General features: G+C 33.7%; 2 protein-coding genes across 2 annotated transcripts in view; both read right to left on the bottom strand.

Moving 5' to 3' along the window:
- LOC115953048 (disease resistance protein RGA2-like) overlaps nt 1–11,044 on the bottom strand; it is a 35,200-nt gene extending 24,156 nt beyond the window's left edge. The window contains exons 1-2 of the transcript XR_004083640.1: nt 10,860–11,044; nt 10,673–10,717 (exon numbers count right to left, since the gene is read on the bottom strand). The gene's annotated coding sequence lies outside the window, so the exon portion shown is untranslated. The remainder of the gene's footprint in view (nt 1–10,672; nt 10,718–10,859) is intronic.
- A 72-nt stretch (nt 11,045–11,116) lies between these two features.
- LOC115952091 (putative disease resistance protein RGA4) lies at nt 11,117–15,449 on the bottom strand. The gene is made up of 3 exons (XM_031069173.1): nt 15,360–15,449; nt 13,767–15,279; nt 11,117–12,556 (listed from the first exon to the last, which is right to left on the bottom strand). The coding sequence occupies exons 2-3, from the start codon at nt 15,243–15,245 to the stop codon at nt 11,117–11,119; spliced, it is 2,919 nt and encodes a 972-aa protein (XP_030925033.1). The 5' UTR covers nt 15,246–15,279; nt 15,360–15,449.
- Between the last annotated feature and the right edge of the window lie 549 nt (nt 15,450–15,998).

The raw sequence follows: 15,998 nt of genomic DNA, 5'->3' as shown, positions 1-15,998 counted from the left end.
AAATTCACTATGGTACAACACCACCAAAACAAAAGATGCCTCTAAAAGTTATGCAACAAACTTCAATATATAAATTTATCTGTTAAAGTAGTCATCATCATCATCATTGAATATACCGTTAAGACAATGATGGCCATGAATTCATCACAGTAAACATAAGGCACCACTCTTTAAATCAAACATTTGATAGCTCATTCTATTGCATTTGCACATAATAGATAACAAAAGTTCCATTTGTCCAAGTTGGAGTAGCTCTGCTAATCCTCATTGGAGAAGCTCTTCTAGTCCTCATTTCCAAAATCCACAATATTTTACATCAAATGTATGACTGCAGATGATCTACATGACTTGATAAAAGTTCAAAAGTAACCCTAGTCTGCCAGTGTACTCTATGTTTATTAATGTAGAGAACTGCATCAGAATAGATAACCCAATCATTGTCTGTCCAAAAAAATATGGGGTGGACCAAAAAAAGGGAGATGAATAATAATAGTAGTAAAACAACAGGACAATGCTTAATTACCATTGTTTCTCAAACCAAAGCATATTCATAGTTAATTTTCAACTGCCCTTTGACGGTTTTTTTTTTTTTTTTTTGCTCCATTGCTATATTCATATACCCATCTAGACATGCAAGAATACCTACACATGAAGATTAAAAGGCATCATAAACGCCTGTAAATGCATGTTTTTCATAGTGGGGTACACCAAGCAACTGACAGTCAGCTGTTTATCTACAAAGAGTAAGTCTAAAACATTCTCAACATATCTTCTCCATTTCTCTTACCATTATCATCCTAGTGAGAGAAATTTTATTCCATTCATCTCATTGATACACATCTGACTTTGTGAGCTATGAGTGAAGGTTTGGAAACTTAGGCTGTCACCTCAAATCCAATATCATTGTTGACTTTCTGTTGGTGGTTTGACTGTGGTATATCCCAATGGCAGAGCCAGAAATTTATCTTTGGGGGGCCACACATAAATTTAGACAGCTAAATTTTTTTTTTCTGTGTATATATTAATTACATCAATATTTTTTAATGGTAAACTCACTTCATTCAACTGGAAAAGAAGTACAATCAAGAAACAAAGAGAAAAATTAAGCACTGTCAAATTAATTACATCCATACTACATATAAAATTAAAAATGGTAATACACATACTACTTAATAATCAATGATAAATAGTATTATATTTTAATTGGTACATATAATGTTATATGATATATTGATTATTTTAATAGCCAATAAATTTATGATAAAGAAAAGTCAAATTATAAGAAGATGAAAGAAAAAGTACCTGGGAAAGTGGAATTGTGGGAATGCTACATAGGGCCAACACAGCTACAACCTACCCACTTGCTTTTGTAGAGATTCTACAGAAGATTTTAATCCTACACTGAGACACGTGGTTGTATAGTCTGTTGTCTGCAATTATTATTCACACAGAAGATTTGATACATTGTAAATGATGGAAACTAGAGCCTAGAAGAAAGAAAAACAGAACAGAAAGAAAAGGAAGAAGGCAGATGGAGCACTTGAGAGAATGAGAGTTGAGACGCCACAGAGAGAGAGATAGTTCAAACAAAGAGAGCGAGAGAGAGTCACCTGTGTCCTGTCAAATGATGAACAAAATGTTTGCAACTATGTGTTGGTGTGGCGAATCAAAGCCTCTGATCTTCAATCTTTCTGTTGTTGTGGGCAAGTAAGCCTAGAAGTGTTAGGATGAAAATTAGAATTTTTTCCCTTTTATTTGGTGAGATATTTGTTAAAATAAGTATGTGTTCATCTTAAAATGCTAAAAAAATGTCAATTTTTTGACATATATATTTATCACTAATTGGATTGTATCCTATTTAAATAAAATTTATATGTAATTTTAGACTTTCTTTCATATATATATATATATATATATATTATCTGGGTATGGGGGGCCAAAATGATAAGAGTTCCTTAAAAAAAATTTCAAATTGGTTAGTATAACTCCAAAATGTATATACATCTACAAATTTTTTTCCAAAACTTTTGGGGGGCCATGGCTCCCTTCGGTCCCAACGTGGCTCTACCACTGCTATATCCAACAAGCTAGTTTGAAGAAAGAACTCAAGGGAGTCGGTTGCTATCTAGAGCTTGAAGGGCTCAAGTACATTAGGGATATGGACTTGGAGGGTTCATAATTTTTATTGTATTGCAACGATTTAACTAGTGGAGATTTTCCGACAGTGTGGTCGAGGGAGAGGTTTTTCCACCAAAAGGCTTAGATTTTCATCTTTCTAAATACTTCTTTGTGTTTAGCTTTCAGTTTGCATTTATTTTCTGCATTTCTATATTGCTATTTACTTGTTTTAGCTATCAATTGCTTTGTGCTTGCTATATAATTTGGTTAATCATACATTTGACTAATTGTTAGTTTTAGACTAAAAGTGATTAAGCCAATAAAAATGGTTATGGGTTTCTAAATTGTGCTAGAGTGTAATTAGCATTTTTCAAATGTCCCACTTCCACCATAGTTAGATTCTGTAGCTTCTTGCAAATGTATAACTTATGTAGAAATGAAAAGGTCCCCAGTTACCATATAGATGAAGCAAAGACTTAAGATTAAACCCATTGACATGATAGCCTATTTATCACAATCACATGTCATTGACTAGCAAGAAGACTGATTCTTATACTTTTCCTTTTATATCACAAAATATTTTCTCCCATATGAGATATTCTAATTGTTTGTTGTTGGTAAGAAACTAAAGTGTTGTGTAAGGGTTCATGATGCGTCATGGTTTACAAAACAGAGCTCCAATTACAATATAGTTGTTGGATCATCACCAATACCATTTCTATATTTGTATATGTACAATTTTTAGCAATGAGCTACTTTCTATAAATGTAATACGAGGACCTTGGACAGCAATTCTAAAGGTAGATCTATGATAAATAAATAAAAAAAGAAAAAAAGAAGCAATTATTAGGAAAACTATTGAGAAGGACAAAAACCTTAGTTTGCTTGAATCCCTTTCAATTGTATAAGATTTATAAAATTCCAGTCATATCCTTGTATTCTTATTATTTATTTTAGGATAATGAAGAAAAGATAAGTGTAAAGAATTATTAAAAAAACTGAGTGTCTCATGCATTATGCCAAGTTGAAGAGAAAAAAATCTTAGCAACAAGAATTACCTGAACATGTTGCCCACACTAATGAATTTCAGCTCTTCTCCTAGTTGAAATGTAAAAATAGAATAGTCCTACAGAGACATTATGCCCTACATTAATGACTTAGTGACAATGATTATATTAGCAAAGACATTCAAGATCAGTTATAATAAACGTATATATATTTGGTATTTGATTTTAAAGAAAAAAGAAAACAGAAGAGAGTTAGACTTCAAGTTTGGAGGGACTTATCACTTGCTTTCTATAATATGATATCCCTATCTTTTGAATATGAGCAATCCAGGAACACTGGGAACTGTTTCCATTGGCTTGTCCTTACATATGAGGGAAAAAAACAATCAGCAGCATATGCAATTTGATAAGTCATTGTAAGGACACAGATCAGCTTCTTGAAATTATAAGTATGTGTGCAGCACTTGAAGAGAATTTTCCTTTTTCTTTTGTTGGGAAAATATGAGGGCTCCTATAAAATATAAAACTTATTTAAATTTCAAAACAGCTAAAAAGATGTTTAGCACACCTTAAACGTACCAAGGCCTTATACTACAACAGCAATGGCTCTGAATGTTTTTAAATTCAAGGAAAAATACAAAACACATCATCCACGACATTATGAAAAATTTAGGAGAGCTTACAGCAACAAAGGGGTGTGGCCATGATTAATAAGCAATTTTTTTGGAAAATTTATTGGAAGTCACCAAAATGTTTATGCATGCATATCGAAATGAAAATGAGAAAGAACAACTAAAAAATTAACAATCAAATCAGTGCACATTGGTTGCCAAAATTTGAAGCTCTATTGACATGAAGAAATATTTTAAAATCTCAAATTATGGATTTTTTAAGCTATATTTTAAATGTTCAATTGGTAAAAGTTTATTGATTTTTTTGTTACTTATTAAAAATTAAAAAAAGAAGTTTATTGATTTTTAGAGGGAAAAAACAGAGGAACTTAAATTTTGTAGCTTATAATTTATGATCTAAAATGCTGGAATATAACTATAAGCAATATTAGATTTCGTAAGTTCTTGCTCCAGCTAACTAATAGATAAATATTCTCTAAACCTTAATCATGCAAAATCATTTCAAGAAATATGAAGGATGACAACTGTATAAGAAAAGAGAACTTACAGGAAAAGTTGATAGTAGTTGACGAGAGAATACCTGCATAAACAATATACTGGTTGAGTATAAGAAAGAGAATAAAGAGAGGAAAAGAGGAGAATATTTTAGAGAACTTACCAACTTTAAACAGATTCTGTCAGCTTCTGATTATAATCAATTATTCCTCCAGCCAGAAACAATAGATATATTGTGTCAAGTGCCTATAACATATACAACAACAACAACAATCATGCCTTAGTCCCAAAAAATTTGGGGTTGGCTGCCTATAACAGATTAGAATATTAATTTTTATGATAGAATAAGAAAAAATTTGAAAAAGGAAAAGACTCTAGAGAACTGAATATTGGAACAATGAAATTAGGAGTGAAGAATAAGTGTGATTGATTGACTCAAAGGTGTCCTCAAACAATCTTGGGAAGACCTAAATAGAGGTCAGTTTCTTGAACATCCATCCTAAATAGAGGTCAATTGTTTTCTGTTAGCATCCTCAATAACCAATGACATCAAACTCATAATTTTTTTTTTTGAAGAAAAAGAAAAAGAAAAAGAAAAAGAAGGCATCAAACTCATTGATGAGAATCAAAACTTATCCATTTGTTTTATATATGTGTGCTATTGCATATACATATGTACGTATGTTTGTGTGTTTTGTATATGTAATAGTATGCATTTATCCAACTACTTAGGGGTAAGTTCTCTACCTGCTGTGTCAAAAGAAACAAGAAAGTTGTCATCTATCACATGCTTGGAGAATGTGCTGCATCTTTCCTTTTCTTTAAATCATGGAAGCAGCCATCAAAATCTTATTTAAACCAAATTCTAAAGGAAATTGTACTTACATTATCAAATACTAACTAATTGGTTTTAGTTTATAGAGATATGCCCATTACCTTATATGCAAGCGATTAGGAACTATCTGCTGAACATTTGCACAATCTAGACCATTGAGTATAGAGGTCATCTGTTGGGGAAGTCAATAATACAAAGCTTACAAGAAGGGAACACCATTACGGATGGAAAACCTTAATTTGAGATACTATTTTAATACGTTCTTACAGAATTATGTACAAGACTACAAGTGATTTTGGATAAAATTAACAAGTAAAACGGACAACTATAGATGTCTACCCCATAATCCAGTAAAGTGTTGAAGTCACAGGCACAGAGGCTTCAAGTTAGGAAAACATTACAAATCTACTTTTGATATGGAAGGTGGAAGAATTGTCAGGAATCTGTATTCTAGACAGAAGATGGAAGCAATGATTGTGAAAGCACTGGTCAACCTCTGCCTCACCTAACTTACCGGTAGTGTTTCCGAGTAAAGTACACTGATCAACACTTGCAAATACATATATAACATGGCTTTGGTTGACCAAAAAAAAAAGAAATTTCTAAGAAAAAAACTTAAAAATAAAGAAAACTCAAAGATAATAAAATTAATCAACCTAATTTCAATGCATTCTTGAAGTAATCTTAATTAATGGTAACATGGCTTATCCAGTATTAGAATACGATCCCCCCCCCCCCCCCCCCCCCAAAAAAAAAGAGAAAAAAGAAAAAGAAAAATTGCAATCAGGGTCTTATTCAATTTGATTAGAATCTCAAAGATGGTCTTCATCATGGACAGTTTTGAAATAAAAATTTATAGGAATCAAGAAAGATAAGAGGATAAGAAATTTGGTAAGTGAGGAAATAAAGAACAATTGGTCTATTTTAAAGCAAAACATTAGACAAAAGGATATTTGAGAGAAAATACCAATTTTAGACTATTTTGATCTTAGAATAGTAACCAGAAGTTTATCAACATATTTGGAACAGGGGCAATCTTGGACCATCCTGAGCTGAGGTACACCTCCAATTGGAAAATCAATGATAACTAGCATCTGTAAATATTATATGAACTAGTTAAGTAAATAGTATAGAAAATTGAAAGTTGAAAATAAAAAGGAAGGAAACTTAATAGGTTTTGTTGAAGAGAGAAATTAAATATGAAATTGAGAACTCACAAATTTTAATGAAACAATTGCATTGGAATCAACTTTAAATTCCCTCAATGGTGATTCTTGGACCACAGCCAATCTTCTAGCCCGAACCACTCTTGATCTTTCCAATGATAAGTATGGGTGCAGAACTACAAATGCCTGGGCTTTTTGCAATCATTAGTGGACTTCTCATGCTCCCCAATGTTTTCAGCTAGCTGTTCACTACTGCATTTTTTAAATCACTCAAGCATCCTGAAAATTGAAAATCAACAGATTGATGCTGTGTTTAGAAGTGGTAATTGGATAGTGAAAGAATTGGAGAACAGTACAACAAATTAACTTTTTAAGAGACATTTCTACAATGTACAAAGCATCATGCTATGCAATGATGATTTTGAATTATTATCTAAAATGAAAAAAAATCAACAGAACAGAACCAGGCAAACACAAAAGATTCATCGTTCATGAATTACAAATTGTATGTGGGCAGGTATTAATATCCAAAAGGTATGGCGAATTCAATTTCTTGAGGTAAATCTCCAATCATATTTCCTCTGTATAAAAGAGCATAAAGCCATAAAAGTTTTTCAAAATTCAAACCCAAAGTGAAGAATGATCCACTCAAGCCATCAAAAAAAGGAAAAGGGGAAAATCTTAGGCAAAGAAATTTCCAAACGCAACTATCACAGTAGAATCAAGCGAAAGACTAATAGTTTTTTTTCGTTTTTCTTGACAAAGTCCAATACTCACTATATAAGCTCTTAAAAGATCAAATTCTCTCATCATTTTTTTTATTAATGGAAAGCTAAAAAACATTTCATCAACTAGCTAAAAGAAAAACATCTTTAGAGAGGCTTTTTTTGCAAAAACACAGGAGCCTCTTCTAGCTGAAAGCATATTTACAATCAGATCTAGCCATGCATAAGGATCTAGCATTTCAAGCTAATACATGTGCAACCCCATTACCAGTCCTACTGACCTGAGAGAAAGAGATCTCCCTGAAAAAAGTCAATTCTGTTTAACCAAGTCCAAGAGATGTTCAATTTTTGAGAGATTTGGTTCTGCAGAATTGAGAGCTTAAAATCTCTGTAATGAGCCACCTTCTATAATTACTCCAAAAGGGCATACTGTAGCAGCAAATTCAGTCGCTCACATGACAGCCATAACTTCAGCCTCCTCAGCATCTGTACCCATATCTTCCAGCGAGCTTAAAGCTCCAATGAACAGCCTATGCTCATCCCATACCACTACACCAACACCAATTTTCTGAATTTCTTCAAACACAGCACCAACAAAATTTACCCTAAAAAATCCCATTAATTGCCAATAATCAAATGGTTAGAAAAAATCATGTATGTGTAGTGGAAACATGTTATCAATATTAAATAGCACAATAAAAAAGAAGAAAAGGTTGATCGTGGCTTGGCAAGTTAGCTACCTCTATGCCTAAATGGTAATTTTGCATAATTGGAATACCGTCACAATGAGATCACGGAGGGTTGCCCCACTTGAGTGACAACTCAGATCAACATAAATTATGCCAAAATAATTTCATTAAAAAAAATATATATATTGTATTAACAAATTTTTCTTTTCCTTTGCTATGTAACAATTGAGTAAATATTGTGGGGGGAAAAAGAGAGGGAAGAGAGGACAACAGAACCTTCCTTTTTCAGTTAGAGCAGAATATTGGCCATCAATAATAATTCAATTTCTTACAGTTAAATATAGAGAGTGATTGGATAGAGGTTTAGAAGGCCCATACATCCTGATGTGCCGAGAGGGACACCAAATCCTCAGAAAACACTATCTTCATAGGCATGAGACTTGTATTATTTTGCAAAAACCACTTTGGCAAGAATCAAATTCTGACAGAGTGTGGTATGATTACTGCAATTGTTTTCGAATGTCATGCTGCAGATATCAAAAACACACATTTTGGCAAGAACAATAAATTTATTTGATTGATTTGGTACTTTATATGTTAGAAGTGAAGAGAAGATTTGAGAAAAAATACCAGCACTGATGAATTTCTGTTAGCTTGGGAGTGGACTGAAATTCCATAAGATTAATTAAGTCTTCCTTCATGTGAACACAATAGATATGCCATTCCTAGTGCCTACACATCCAGCTGAACACAATTAATTATTCGTGAAGCTGAACACAAGCAGATCATTTACGAATAAGTTGGGTATTTGATACTGAAAGAAAACAAACGAAAGAAGAAAAAGCCAAGAAAGCCTGTTCTTGATGACTTACTAGGGGCTTTGCCTTTCAATTTGTATTAAATATGGACAATCTTGGACCACCTAGTCATTTCCCTTGGCACATTCTTCCTTAGGTCGATAAAAACTTTGCAGTTTCCGCAATATGGTGAAACATTGTGTTTGTGCAGATGTATTAGCTTTTTGTAATCATAATTACAATTTTCAGCTCTTGAATAGAACCTTCGTTTCCTATTAGAGCAGAATATTAGGGCCATCAATAACATAGTTTTAATTCCACACTGCTGCAAGATGTTTTGCTATGAACATAGAATCATGCTATGCAATGATCATTCTTAATAACTATCCAATATGAGAAACAGGGCAGCAGCTGAGAACCGGGCAGACACAAAAGATTCATGAGTTCTCCGTTATAAATCAAATGTTAGGGAAAATTACACTTTACCACCTTAAACTATGCACTAGATTACATTTTGCACCCTAAATTATCCGATTGCACACTTTGCACCCTAAACTATCATACTTATCACACTTTGCACCCTGTTGTTATTTTTGCCGTTATATTTAACAAAATTTTACTGCATGTGACACGCACATGCTTCTTACTTAGATGGAACAAAGTTAAAAGACTGAAACACCATTCTTCAAAATCAATTAAAACAAAACCCAAATTTTTCCACATCTCCCTCTGTCTCACACGTCTGCCATCCTCTTCCTCAAATTCATAAAATACAATCCAATACTTTTTAATTCCATCACTGACGAAATGGTATAAAAGAAGTTAAAATAGTAAATCCCAAATGGCACAGCAGATAGGAATTATGCCTCATTAGCCGTGCTCACCTTCTTTTCTTTTTTTTTTTTTTTTGGTAAACGCTGTGCTCACCTTCAATTCATAGAGCTTTCCATCGCGAGATGCATCACCACCAGCCAGAGTTGCTGAAAAACTGATGTATTTGTGGCCAATTTACGAGTTGTTGTACAAACTAGACTCCCCTTACCAGCTATTTTTAATTATTTTAATAACTAGAAAGCTATAGATAGTATAAGAAATACCAGGAAGGTGGATGGGGTACTGTGAATGAATTCTGCTATGGAATTAGAGAGGTCAATTTAAATATTTTGAAACTGAATTTGGGGAAAAGGATGGCAGAAACGTGAGACAAAGGGACATGTGAAAAAATTTAGGTTTTGTTTAAATTGATTTTGAAGAAGGGTGTTTTTGTCTTTTTACTTTGTTCCACCTAAGCAAGAAGCATGTGCTTGTCACATGCAGTAAAATTCTGTTAAATATAACGGCAAAAATAACAACAGGGTGCAAAGTGTGATAAGTATGATAGTTTATGGTGCAAAGTGTGCAGTCAGATAGTTTATGGTGCAAAATGTAATCTAGTGCATAGTTTAGGGTGGTAAAGTGTAATTTCCCCCAAATGTTACCAGGTATTAATATTTAGAAAATTTGGGGAGTTTGTTTTCTTGAGGTAAATCTCTAATCGAATCTCCACAGTATATAAATTCACACAAGTTTTTCAACATTTGGAACCAAAGTCAAGAACCATCCACTCAAGCCTTCAGAAAATGAAAATTGGGAAAATTTTATATAAAGAAAAATCCAAATGCAAGTATCACTCTCAAATCAAGCAAAAAAAATCGTAATTATTTATTCTTTTGACTTGATAAAATCATACACTTTATATGATCTAAAAATCTATAATTCTTTGTCTAATTAATTGGATTTGAAATTTTCAATATGGAAAAGCTAAATATTCCCCATAATAGAATTACAAAAAGAGTAGTGAAAACATGTTATCAATGTTATATATCAAAAACAGATGAAAAAAAAAAAAAAAAAATGAGAGGTTGGTTGTGACTTTGAGCATTTTAAACAACATTACACACATTTCCACACACTTTTTCACTCACACGTATATCAAAAACACTCAAACAACATTACTCAAATTCCTCTACCAAACACCCCTTGAAAGTTTGATATCTCAAATGTTAAATTTCATACAGGTTTACTCAAATTGAGTAATAGCCCAGTACCAACATTAACCATGCCAAAATATATTTGTTCTAAAAAAAATTATGGATTAACAATTTTTGCAATTTGTTTTGTTTTAGGTTATAGAAAAGTGAGAGGGAAGATAGGTTACAGAAAACTTACCAGCAATTATGGACTTCCGCTAGCTTTAATTGATTTTTCCTCCAGCTGAACACAATATATTAAATAAGAAATAGCCAAATTAATATAAGGAAATAAAGAGAGAAAGTAAAAAATTAGGGTTAGTTACGAAATAGAATATAATCCTAAGATGATTTAAATAAAATAGATAGAAATTCCATACAATTACCTGCGTTTATGACCGCACGTTAGCTTGGGAGTGGATTTGAAATTCCATAAAGTTACCAGAAATTATGCCATTGGTAGTGCCTGCATATCCAGCAAACGTATTTTGAGAAAATTAAAGAAAGAAAGCAAGAAATTGGGGGAAATTGAGAATAGAGAATATGATCGAGAGAAAATAAGAGAAGAGGATTTGAGGTATGAGCAAACTTACCGCACATCTCTTTCAATAAATTTTATAACATCTTCAAAAAGCTTCCTCTTTTAGATTTGGATACGTGGAATATGTGCAATTTTGGACCACTCTGTGCCACTCCCCTTCGCACATCTTTCCTTTAATTCGGGGCAACCACTAATGCTTATGGCTTGCACTGTCGGCATTTCCATCAAGTTCTTGTTGTCATTAAGATCCAGAATTTGAAGTGAAGAAAGGTTGCCCAACCACTCGGGCAAAGCTTTCATTCCATCAAATCCAGATATACACAGAGATTTAAGAGCAGTGAAGTATTTGATTTCGTCCGGAAGAGAGTTGAGTTTGTCCCATCCATACAAGTCTAGCTTTTCAAGGGAGGCGCGCAAGTGTTGGATGGGATTGAGACTGGGGAAAGCATCCAGCTCCTCAAAAAACCCACCAATCGTCAAAGTCTTTAAGCATTCTCCTATATCTGGAATTGATATCAAATTAGGACATGAAAAGATGGCCAATGATTGAAGGGACGCCACACCTTGTATACTTGGAAAAGACCTCAAATTAGGACACTCGAATACTACTAATTTCTCGAGAGATTGAAGGGTGCGCAGTGTGTCCGCTAAATAACTCAATTTCTCACAGTGATCTAATTGAATTGATCGGAGAGAGGTGCAGAAGGCCCACACATCCTCATGTGGCGAGATGGACTCCAAATCAGCACATCTCCTTATCCTAAGATCCATGAGACTCGCATTATTTTGCAATAGCTGCTCTGGCAAACAAGAAAGTTCTGATACTCCCCCTATGGAAAGGTTCGTGAGTGTAGTAAGATTACTGCAAATGTTTTTGAATGCAATGCTTTTGGTGTTGTCAATCATTAGTTGCTTGAGAGCTGGAAAATGACATGGAGCACTTATGAGCTGGCCACATTTTTTAATTTCCAATTCTTTGAGGGAAGGAAAAACCATTCCTGCTGTTGTTATTGTTGGCTCCATCGCATCCTTCCATTCCACTAGATTGGGCATGTCCTCCAAAACAAGTTTTTCCAAAGAGGGGAACATTGCATTTCTACCATTATCACCTCTACTATTACTCGATCCCTCACCACTATAATTGCCATAAAACTCTGTTCCCATACATGTCACATTATTCATTCCCTTTATTTTAAGAACCTTGAGATGAGATAAATGCCCAAGTGTAGGAATTTTTTCACACTTGTTACAATTTTCTAAGAAGATTTCCAACAAATGGTCCAAGAGTAACATACCACCACTACTGTTATTGCGCGCCAATATCCATGAAGGGAACTTCTCACCCTGGAAGTTTTCTATCTTTAAGCTTTTCAAACATGGGTGAGGCTGAAGGCCTTCCAATACATCTTCATCGTTAATGGTGCCTTCTCTTTCACTATTCCAATGGAATCCCAACTTGTTTACTCCTTTCTTTTCCGATAATTTTGCACTTTTGGCTTCTTCTTTATCTCTCACGTGCTCTAGATTGTAGATACTTAGGGCCTGTTTGGGTAAGGAATTTTCGTCACTCAATTTCCATCACTCATCACTCATCACTCAATTTTTCACATCCGTTTGCCTTCGTCACTCAGTTTTCATCACTCACTATTTTTCACACTATTTGGAGGGCCCACACCTGTCACGGTACAGTGTTTTTTTTTTTTTCACTAGCAGCTTCTTTTTTTTTTTTTTCCCTCCTGGGTTGGTTGTTCGGTCTGGTTTTTTTTTTTTTTTTTTTTTTTTTTTTTTTTTTTTTTTCACTAAGTTTGGTGAGTCTAGGTACTTAAAAAAAAAAAAAAAAAAAGCCAACGCCAACCCAGAAAAAAAAAAAAAAAAAAAAAAAAAAATCAAAAGGTGGTCAAAAGTTGCGACTGTGGGTCCCTCATGTGTGTTTATTTACGGAAATGCCATTGAGTTATGAGTTATGGAAACTGAAAACAGCCTTTTGTTGTTTTCAGTTTCCATAATTCATAACTCAAAAATCAGAGAATTGAGTGATGGAAACAGAGTTATGGAAACAGAGTTATCGTTTGGCCAAACAACCTTTTTGCTATGGGTCTCACCATTTTTGAGTTATGAGTTATGGAAACTGAGAATTGAGTTATCAAAAAACTCAATCCAAACGGCCCCTTAACTTTCCTCTAAGTTCGCTTAAGTATCCCATTTCTTCAATTCGACCACCAGTGTCTTGACCAACGACAAAAAAAGGCAATGTTTGAAGGCAAGTCAATTGCCTCATATTGATCGGCAATTGTTTTATGTTAAAATGACCAATATCAATATGTCTCAAACTAATCAAATTTTGTAGGTCTTTTGGAAGCTCTTTGAGAAGATAGCAATCCTTGAGTATTAGAGTTTGCAAGTTATAGAGTTTTGTGAGAGATTTGGGTAACTTTTTGACAGGGGTTCTTGTAATGTCAAGAAGCCTCAATTGTCTTAGCCTATTGATTGATTCGGCCAACTCTACTATATATCTCCCAAATAAAGTTAGACTACGTACACATTTTAAGTTTAGTAACTTGTCGCCAAGATTAGCATGAAATGAAAAAAAATGTGCGCAACCTACCCATGCCTTCTCTAGATAATGAGATTGTTGGTGTTGTTTGGCCATTGGATATAAGAGATAAACGTCGAATATAAGACACATCCCCCAAATTGCCATCTAAATGCAAAGTTTCCCCTTTTGAAATTGAGAGAGCAAGATCGTGCACACAATCATGCATCTTGCAACTAACAATATCACATAACCATCCCTTTCTATATCTTGGAATAAGGAATTTGCCAACAAAATGTTAAAATACTCATTACCAATATCCTCCATTACTGATCTTCCTGGAGACAATTGAAGGAACCCTTCAGCCATCCAATGTTGAATTAATTCTTCCTTTTTCATTTCATAATCTTTAGGAAAAATTGCACAATATGTGAAACAACTTTTTAGAGATGGTGGATAAAGATGATCAAAGCTTAATTTTAGTATTGGTAAGATTCCATAGTTGTCAAGTGGAGAATTCCAAACTTTACTATTTTGAATTGCTAACCATTCACTTTTCCCCTTCTTACAAGACATTGTCCCTCCTAAAATTCTCGCAACTAATGGAACCCCTCCACATTTTTTAGCAATCTCTCTTCCGATAACTTCCAAATCTGGAGTAATTTCATTACAAGATACTTTTTTCATGATTATAAACCAACATTCATCATCTGATAGTCTTTTTAAATTACATCGAGGAAGTGTCTCCATAATTTCAGCCACATTGCTTTTACGAGTTGTTACAATAATAATTTTTCCCATATTTGAATTAACTCCTAATAGACAACTCCTCAAAGTATCCCATTTTATTAGATCTTCGTTCCATACATCATCAAGTACGAGAAGATATTTTTTTCCTTGCAACTCTTTTTGAAGGCATTCAAGAATCGCAGTCTTATTTTCTAATTTATTTGGGGTATGGGTAACGAGCTCAAGAATCTCTCTCAAGATCCTTTTATCATCAAAATGATCGGAGACACATACCCATATTGTCCTATCAAAATGTCTCTTTACTCGCTCATCGTTGTACACTTGTTTTGCTAAAGTTGTCTTTCCCATACCTGCCATTCCTACTATAGAAACGACATAGAGTTGTTCTTTGGTTGCCCCAGTTAGCAAGTCAACTATTTTTGAGACATGATCTCCCCTTCCTACAACTTCTGAATGATCAAGGGAGGAGTCTGTCTCTCGGTTTGGGATAATCTCTAGGTTTGCATTTACTGGACTCGCTCTAGCAAATCCATATGAATTTGCTTTATCATTAATCTCTTTTAGCGATTCATGAATAGACTTAATCTTGTTGGCCATCTTGAGACGGAAAGCAATGGGGTTTGAGAATGAAAAGAAGAAGCATACCTTTCTCTTCATTTGGTTTCGAATCTCTACCTTTCGCCGGAGAATCTCGTAATCTAACTCGCCCAGCACGTAATCGGCATCATAAGCAACATCTTTAAGCCTTCGCAGCCAAAGCTTCACGAACTCTTCGCTCCCTTGCCTTCTCTCCGCATCAGCCAGCACAGCTTGAATCGTGGTTAATGAGTCACGAAGTTTTGTCAACTCCTCCTTGAAACCCCAAGCAAGGCTGATCTGCTCAGTAGTAACTGAAATCAGCTTGCCTATTATTTCCTCAGCAACAACACTAAGGATAGTCTCAGCCATCTTTGGTTTGGTGCTTTGATAAGTCAGAAAAATGCTGGAAGTATTTGGAAAAGGATTGTGACGTACAAAGACTAAAATAGCAACAATGATATATGTAGAGGAGTAGGAGGGAACCTGAATATAAACTTGCACCCATGAGATAAGGTCCGATTCGTGTCTTTTACGCATATGGGAGCTTATCATGTGCGAAAAGAACCATAACTGTGTATTTCCGAAAGTGCAGTGTTTTTATTTTTTTATTTTCAATGTGATAGGTTGTAAGCTAGATTTTTCAGTTTTTAAAATTTTAAAATATTTTTTCATTATTTCAAAATTGCTATATATTTTAACATATTTTTAACAAAAAATTTTCAAAAAAAAAAAAATATTACAAAACTTAGTGTTTGTTTGGTTTCAAATTAAAAAATTAATTTATTTTACTATTTAACTTATTTTTATTACTATTTATGGAGTCTATTACACTTTTTAATATTATTTATAAATCTTATTATACTATTTCAGTTAATTTTTATTTTTATTTATAATATTTTTAACAAAAAAAATTTTAATTTTGTTAAGCGGTAGAAAATTTTACCTTGTCAGCCACTTTCTTTTTCTTTTGTTTTCACTTTGGCTTTTTCCTCGTGCTTTCCTCTGGACGGTAGAATGATTCTTCACTTTTTTCACTTTTATGACTTTAAATGCTTAAATTGCTTTTCTGCTTTTATGACTTTCACTTTGTCTCTTTTTTAAATTATTATGCCACACTCACAC

The sequence above is a fragment of the Quercus lobata genome, chromosome 7 (genome assembly GCF_001633185.2).
Source record: "Quercus lobata isolate SW786 chromosome 7, ValleyOak3.0 Primary Assembly, whole genome shotgun sequence".
Classification (NCBI taxonomy): domain Eukaryota; kingdom Viridiplantae; phylum Streptophyta; class Magnoliopsida; order Fagales; family Fagaceae; genus Quercus; species Quercus lobata.
Note: the sequence above shows the minus strand (reverse complement) of the source record. Positions and strands in the feature narration are given on the sequence as shown.